At 53.8% G+C, this 7,861-nt stretch overlaps 1 protein-coding gene across 1 annotated transcript; it reads left to right on the top strand.

The window, feature by feature from the left end:
- The first annotated feature begins 3,090 nt into the window (after positions 1 to 3,090).
- LOC134430541 (uncharacterized) lies at positions 3,091 to 3,627 on the top strand. The gene has a single exon (XM_063178296.1). It carries the CDS (start codon positions 3,091 to 3,093, stop codon positions 3,625 to 3,627), a length of 537 nt encoding a protein of 178 aa, XP_063034366.1.
- Positions 3,628 to 7,861: the final 4,234 nt, after the last annotated feature.

Here is a 7,861-nt window from a genome sequence, read left to right as displayed (position 1 = left end):
TGAAATAAACAAACAAACAAACAAACAAGCAGATAGATCATTGCTGCTCCTCCCTGCTCCCAGCCCGTCAGCTGAAGGAGCCAGGGACCTTTCATGGAGATAAATGCAGTGCAAGGGGTAATTAAAGTGACTGATTTCTGCACGGCAGGAGCTCCCCAAGGCTGCAGTGCTGTGGTGCCCTTGGGTTGGAGCAGGGGGGGAGCCAGGGGTGCTCCATGGCATGGCACGAGCTGGGGACAGCCAGCCCTGTCACCTCTGTCAGAGGGGCTCAGACGGGCCTGCCAGCAGCATCTCAGCTCACAGATAATCACCATCTCATTTCCCTGCTAGCCTGCTCCAGCAGGACCTTCCCTGTCTCCTTCCTCCCCTTCTCTGTCACGGAAGGGACGGGGAGGGAAAGGTTCACAGCTCGGAGCAGGAGGAAAGAGATGAAATTGCACAACCCTTTTATTGGCAAGGGGGGGCCTACAAATCTGCCAGGAGTAAGAAGACCCTGGTAAAGGCAGGAGGAGCAGGATGGCCCTTCAGGATCTGGGGCACACATTGAGCCTTTGCATTTGTAAACAGCAGCTTGTCCAAAGAGCTGGATCGTGGCAAAGGGGGCACCCAGTCCAGAGCCACCACAGCCACATGTGCTCCCAAATGCCCTCTGCCTCTGCTCTGCCCAGCTTCCTTGCACCACTTACCGTGAGGGACAGCGTGTCTGGCCTTGTTTGTGAAGCATAAACATTTTGTGCCACTGTTAATCACTGCCCTGCACCTTTAGTCTAAAGCCTCATCCAAAGCGGCAAGCGGGGGCTCATTTAGGTTTCTGGTTTGTAGCAATAATACCCTTTTAATATGCTAAATGAGAACACAAATGAACCTTCCTTAGGCTTATGAGTTGTTGAGAACATCCCTGCAGGACTGAAGGTCACTGCATTGGCAGATTGCTGCTGCCCTGCCAGGCCCATCCATCGCTCAGGGCTGGCACCCAGGTGGCACCGGGGATGCCCAAGCTGGCAGGCAGAGCACAGCTCAGTCTGATGGGGGGACTGAGGGTTTCTGAGTGCCAGCTCCCTCCAGCTCTCCCCAGACCTGCAGGCACTGCCAGTCCTGCCCAGATCCTGGGCTTTGGTCGGGGCTTTTTCCATTCCTCAGCAGCAGACACGTCTCTTCTGATGCTATCGTGCATTCCTCTCTCTTTCCCTTTCTGCTCTTCCTAGGAGCTGGTGTCCTGGTGATCTATGAGTTGTTTGGAGAAGCAGCAAACACTACTTATGCATTATATACATGTCTTGTCTGTTCCACTTGATAATGCCATTCTTTAATATGCTCAGCAGTGGCTTTTGGGCTGCCTCTCTCCCCTCGCCCCTAAAAGCTGCCTGGCACACACTCAGGCCTTCTTCTTCATCAAATAATTTAGGGGATTTTATGTCTAACTTTGTTTCCTAACATCCTTGTGCGTGGAGAGGAAGGAACCAAACAAAGCCTGTGCCTCAGAGCCGGCAGCATTTCCGTTCTCTGCAGAGACAGAGCGGCTCCGAGGTGTGGTCAGAGATGAAGGGAGAGGAGACAGTGACGGATTAGAGCTGTGTCTCGGTGTGGGTGGAGGGGGAACTGCCTCCCCTGTGCTTGGTGTAGGAGCTGCCTGTCATGTTCTGTGTGTATATTTGTATATTATATATATATATATACATGTGTGTGTGAATAGTGATGCCCCATCACACCCGGACCCCAGCACCACAGAGGCAGCAGGAGAGGAGGGGAGCACTGCAGCCCCATCAGGGTGTGCTGTGAGTGCTGGACGCCCGGGAATGATGTGGGCTCTCCTGGAGATGGAGAGCCATTTAAAAAGGGGGATAGAGCTTTTTCAGTCCTCTTTTTCCAGCTGAGAGGAGAGCATCTGTCACCACTAGTCTGATTCATGAAAATCACTCTGACCTCTCATATGGAGAGTCTCAGCTCTCCGAAGCCAGGGGAATGGTGGCCTCATCCCTGAACTCAGTTATTTTACCTGTTCTCTCTCCAGATACTCTAAATAAAGCACTCGATGTGCTGCACTCACAGCGGCCCTGACTTCACTCACAGTCAATGACAGCTTGTTCTTTTTGATTCCCATGCAAAAATTCCCTCTGTCCCTTGCTTTCTGTTTGCTCATCTCCTGCATTCTGTAGGTGTGGGGACCTTGGTCCCACTGCTGCCTGCACGGGGAAGGGCAGGGGGAGTCCTGGGTGCCAGCTCCATCCTCAGGATGCTGCAGAATAAATCCTGCATCCCTCCACACACACCATCCTCCTCTCAGCATGATGCTGAGAGGGAGAGGAGAAAGTACATGATAGATAAGCTTTAAAAAGGAGTCCAGGGTCACAGCTTTGTCTATAAAAAGTAAATAATGTGAAGAGCAGAGACCCATCTCCCAGCTGGCACATGCAAGGAGCTGAGAACGTGCTTTGCCTTGTGATGGGGAGCTCCCTTGGGACCTTGGACCTGCCAGTGAATGAGAGACCCATGGGGCGAGTGTCTGATGCACAGCCTGGGGCAGCAAAACAGCCTCAGAGCCAGAACCACTGACACACAGAGGCTTGAGGGCTGTTCAGACATTTGCCTCTTGCACAGAATTTCCTCTTCTTGTGTTTCCATGGGGAGCACAGCGCTCTGATGGCTCGTTCCAAAGGATGGAAAGCTCCCCCAGTTGTGAGCAGGGAGGGTGACCAGATACCAGGGGAAGCACGGAATGGTCTGGAGGAGAGGGTGCTGGTGGGAGCAGGCGTGCATGGAGCGCTGCATGGGAGCAGCAGTGCATGCGCTGTGCCCACCTGGCGAGACCAGCGGGCTGCTGTGGCACAGCTGCCAGTGGCACAGGGGGAAAGGGTGTCGGTGGTGGCTGGGCATGCTGAGACAGCAGCCCAGCCTCGCAGCATCCCCAGTGCCTGAGTCAGCAGCAGAGCACAACTTGACCTTGCGTGGAAGCGATGTCAAACAAATCTTTGTGCTCGTCACACTTGGCTTGAGGCACGCGAGCACAGCTCCCCTCAGATCAATCTGCTGCCCTGGCCTGGCCGTGTGAGCCTGGGGCGGAGACACGTGGGGCTCATGGTGTGGAGAACTATGGGGCTCGTGGTGGGGAGCAGCGTGGGGTTCGTGGTGGGGAGCACTATGGGGCTCATTGTGGGGAGCAGTGTGGGGCTCATGGTGGGGAGCAGCGTGGGGCTCATTGTGGGGAGCAGCGTGGGGCTCGTGGTGCAGAGCAGCGTGGGGTTCGTGGTGGGGAGCACTATGGGGCTCATTGTGGGGAGCAGTGTGGGGCTCGTGGTGGGGAGCAGTGTGGGGCTCATTGTGTGGAGCAGTGTGGGGCCCGTGGTGCAGAGCAGCGTGGGGCCCGTGGTGGGGAGCACTATGGGGCTCATTGTGGGGAGCAGTGTGGGGCTCGTGGTGGGGAGCAGCGTGGGGCTCGTGGTGGGGAGCAGCATGGGGCTCATGGTGTGGAGCAGTGTGGGGCTCGTGGTGCAGAGCAGCGTGGGGTTCGTGGTGGGGAGCAGCGTGGGGCCCGTGGTGGGGAGCAGTGTGGGGCTCATTGTGGGGAGCAGTGTGGGGCCCGTGGTGCTGCAGCCGCCTCCCCCTGGTGCCCAGAGCCCCGGGCTGTGATGGGGTTGCCGAGAGGCTTCACTGAGCAGCACCCCCCGCACGATCCGCTGGTCACACGAGCCTGGGCAATCACATCCAGCATCATAATTACAGCCTGGAATGTCCTTGGAGAGTCTGCAGGGGCTGCAAGGAAAGGGGAAGAACAGAGAAAATGTCTTCTTGCTGGGGCGACACCTTGCACCCCCACAAATGGCTTTGGTGTGTGAGGAAGGGACAGAGACGGAAGGAAACCCCACTCTTGAGCTTCCCAGTGTGAAAATGAAGCATTTCTAGGGAAATGAGGGAAGCTGCTGTCAAACCTATGGAGTGGAACAAAGGTGTGAGCCCCTGCATGCCAGTGTTCCTATGCTGGGGACTGTCCTTCAGCCTCACTGTGGTTTGGCAGCACCGCCTGCCTCCTTCCCCTGCTGCTTGGGGCAGGGAGGGGGCTTAACAGGGGTTTTTGTGCAAAGGCATAATTATACTTCCCTGATTAATCTTCAGGCAGAATCGAGTGCTTGCCATCAATCTTTGAAACAAACATGTCTATTTATATTTTAATTATCTTTCTTCTTTCCTAAAGTTCAGGTTGATTTGAGCTTCTCCTACATATTTATCATCAGAGCAATTCTCTCCCTGCCTTTCCTGGTGCCTGGCACGTGAGAGCACGGTGCCTGCTGGCAAGGGGTGGCCACAGGGTCACCCCAGTGTGCCAAACCAAAGCTCGTATTGTGAGTGTTTGGTCATGGCATGCCCCAGCCTGGCAGAGGGAGCCCATCCCCAGTGGCACCATGGGCTGGGAGAGAGGGTCCGTCTCCAAGGGAGCTGAATTTCGGAGCGCTCGCTTTCCCCAGGCAACAGCTCCAGCCATTCTTTCATTTGCAGCGAGGCGCTGTAATTTGTAAACATTAATAACCATTATTACTATTAAAAGGAAAGAAAGCGAGTAGCCCTGTAACTAATTACTTTAAGTGTTTTCAACGAGCCGCAGTTCGGTTCCTTTGTGAAACCTCCTGCTGCGCAGACCAGATTGTCATTATGATCGGATCTATCCTTGGACCTATTAATTTTGCCCGGAATAACAGCTGAACAGATGGGGGGAGAGGGCTGCTCTGATTGCCGTAATTCCTTCCAAAGCCCGTGTGCTCCCCACGGCCGGGCCGGCCCCTGCAGCGCTCCCAGGTCCCGTTATGGCCCGAGGCGCCGATCGGTGACCGGGGCAGGCGCTGCTTCCCAGCCTTGAGCCCTCTCCAGGCCGTGGAGCCTCGTCCAAACATCAATGGGAATCACCGACCCTGGTGCCGCGTTCCCTTTCTGCTGCAGCAGATGAACGTGGCAGCTGCCTGGAAATGTCTGGGGTTGGTCAGGGAGGCTAAACTTTAAGAATTTCCCTGAAGCAGAGCTTGTTCCTCAATTGTTAGGTTGTTTGGGTGTTTTTCTCCTTCTGAGTCTCTCCAGCTTGTTCTCCTTCTTCCTTTCCCTGAGCTTTTCACAGGGGAAGACACATCCATCATCAAGTGCCAGCGCAGGAGGGACACAGTCTTTTCCAAAGGACCATTAGGTGATGAAATACGCTCCCCTGCCCTGGTGGGTGCCCACGTGCTGCGTAAATGAAGCTTTTTAACTGAATGTGGCGGTGGGTTTTCACATGGGAGAAATTGTTCTAGTATTTACTGCTATTAAATTAATTTCTCAGTAGAGGATTTTAGACTCTTGTAATTCATGAGGATATTTTCAGTCCTGTTTACTGTCTGGTGCTTAAAAAAAATTGTCTCAAGCGTTTGTTTGCCGAATATAACGCTGTTATTACATTAGCTTTCCCTCGCAAGAGAGACAGGGGTTCATTAATGTTGATGTGAATCTTATTGTATCTCGGAGCTCTCTGAGCAGCGGGTAATTTTTCATAACATATGTGTGGCAATATTCAGGCACAGAATGATGAGTGGAAAATGGTTGTAGCCTGGCGCCGGTACACACCCCGAGCGGCTGCGGCTCTGCACGGCACCGCTGGGAGATGCTCAGAGTCCTCTGCTCCCTCTCCCTCTCAGTACATATATTACAGTGTGTAAAGTGCAGGGAATAGTCAAGCATGGGAATCTCGAGAGGTTTAACAAGGCTGGTGCTGCGCCAGGGCCAGGGCAACCTGCTGGTCTCCATACAGCCTGGGAATGAGGGGATGGAGAGCAGTCCTGCCAAGAAAAACTCGGGGGAGCTGCTGGATGAGAGGCAGGACAGGAGCTGGACGTGTGCACAGCCCAGAAACCAGAAACCCCCTGAGCCCTGTCCTGGGCTCATCCCACAGCCTGGGCACCGGGTGATGGCCCAGAGCAGCTGCGGCTGCCCCATCCCTGGGGAATCCAAGGCCGGGTTGGAGCAACCTGGGATAGTGGAAGGTGTCCCTGCTGTGGCAGAGGGTGGAATGGGATGAGCTTTAAGGTCCCTCTCACTCAAACCACCCTATGATTATATATTTTATATATTTATTTTATATTTTTATATATTTATATATTATATATAAAGTATATATTTTATATATAAATATATATATTTATGTTTATATGGCGCCCAGCTGCAAATGGGACTCATGCCTCCAAGCAGAAGTGCCTTCGTGTCCGGGCATGGACTGCATAGGAGAGGGCTCAAGCGGAGAAATATCTCTTGTTCTCAAAGAATGAATACCCAAACGGTGAAAGAGACACAGCCCGAGGTGGGATGGGGGGGGAAAGAAAAGGAAAAAACGGCTTCATTTGAAATGTTATGAATATCTCTTAGTCCTAATGCCTTCCCTCCGAATGGCTGCATTCAGCAGCGGAAATTGGCAGCAGTCAGGCTCACAAGTGTTCGAAAGAGATTTACTTGGACAGATGAAAGAAAACCATTTTCTTCTAAACGCCGGTGCCCTGAGCAAGGTTCTCTGCCCGCGCACGGGGCCGGGGAAATGCGCGGCTCCTCTGCCGCTGAAACATCGCTGAAACATCCCTGAAACATCGCTGAAACATCGCTGAAACATCGCCGGGACATCCCTGAAACATCGCTGGAACATCCCTGGAACATCGCTGGAACATCCCTGAAACATCGCTGGAACATCGCTGGAACATCGCCGGAACGTCCTGTCCGGGACGGAGCGGCTGCGGCCCAGCCCGGCCGAGGTGTCGTTTTCATGTGCCGCTAATGAAAAGCTCCGCTCTGGTTTCTTCATCGGGCCGGTGTTTAGTGCCGGGTTTTGATCAACAAAATGATGCTATTCGGGGCTTCTTCCCTTGTGCTTTGAAGTGGGAAGGCGAGGAGGCGGGGAGGGGAGCACGGAGAGCCTGTGAAGATCCAACCCACCGCACTCCAAAGCCAAAACCGTAATTATGATCCCCTGGGAACAGAGCTCCTCTCCAGCCCCATCAAAGCCGCACCGCAGCCTGCAGATGAAAGCCCGGCTTTGAGCTCCCTGCTTTTAACACCTCGTTTGTTTTTAAGCTCTGTTGTTCCCAAATGAACAAACGGTTTGTCTGCGGTGCCCAAAATAACCAAAATCGCTAAAATACGGGCTGCCGTAGCCTTGGAGCGGTCCTTGCTGTGCTGCAGTGCTCCGGTCACGCTTGCTCCACTGCTGCTGCTGAGCAGTAGCTCTTTTCCAAGGCGGTTCTGTAGCTCCAGACAACCAAAAATCAGAGCGTTCTAATGTATAAAGTAGAAATAGTAAAACAAACAGTCACAAGCAGCAGATGTTGCAAAGTGTGATTAACAGCCAGTGGGTTTCTGGCCGGTTTGGGGGTTTCTCCCCACCCTCCATCCCACGGGGCAGGGCTGCCCGCTGAACAGCGGGGATCGCAGGGAGCTGGAGCGGGCAGAGAGGGACCTGCAGGCCGGCTCTGCCAAACAGGGCGGTCTCTGCCTGCCCTCCTTCCCCTCCTCTTCCCAAACTTCCCAGGCAGGCAGAGGCAGACGTGGCACTGCCGCCCAGCTGATGCTTACTCTGAGATTGAAAGATGATTTCCCTCTCTCTCCTGTCCCTCTCTGGAGAAGGAACATGTCATGCCTCTGCCAGCGACAGGCAGCTCAAAATGATATTTTCAGGAAAAAACCAGCCCTTTGGCTTTCCTTCCCCGTGCTTTGGCATTCAGGCCGACTGCCTGGGTTTATCTTCCCTCCTTGCGCTCAGGAGGCTTTCAAGTAGCATTTCAATTAAGATTTTAAACTGGCAAGATGCAAGTTAGATCAGAGCAGAGCTTGATCTTCGCAGCTCCCCTCCGCTCCCCGTTTG

The sequence above is a fragment of the Melospiza melodia genome, chromosome 29 (genome assembly GCF_035770615.1).
Source record: "Melospiza melodia melodia isolate bMelMel2 chromosome 29, bMelMel2.pri, whole genome shotgun sequence".
In the NCBI taxonomy this organism is placed as follows: Eukaryota; Metazoa; Chordata; class Aves; order Passeriformes; family Passerellidae; genus Melospiza; species Melospiza melodia.
The sequence above is the reverse complement of the archived record's forward strand: the minus strand, read 5'-3'. Positions and strand labels throughout refer to the sequence as shown.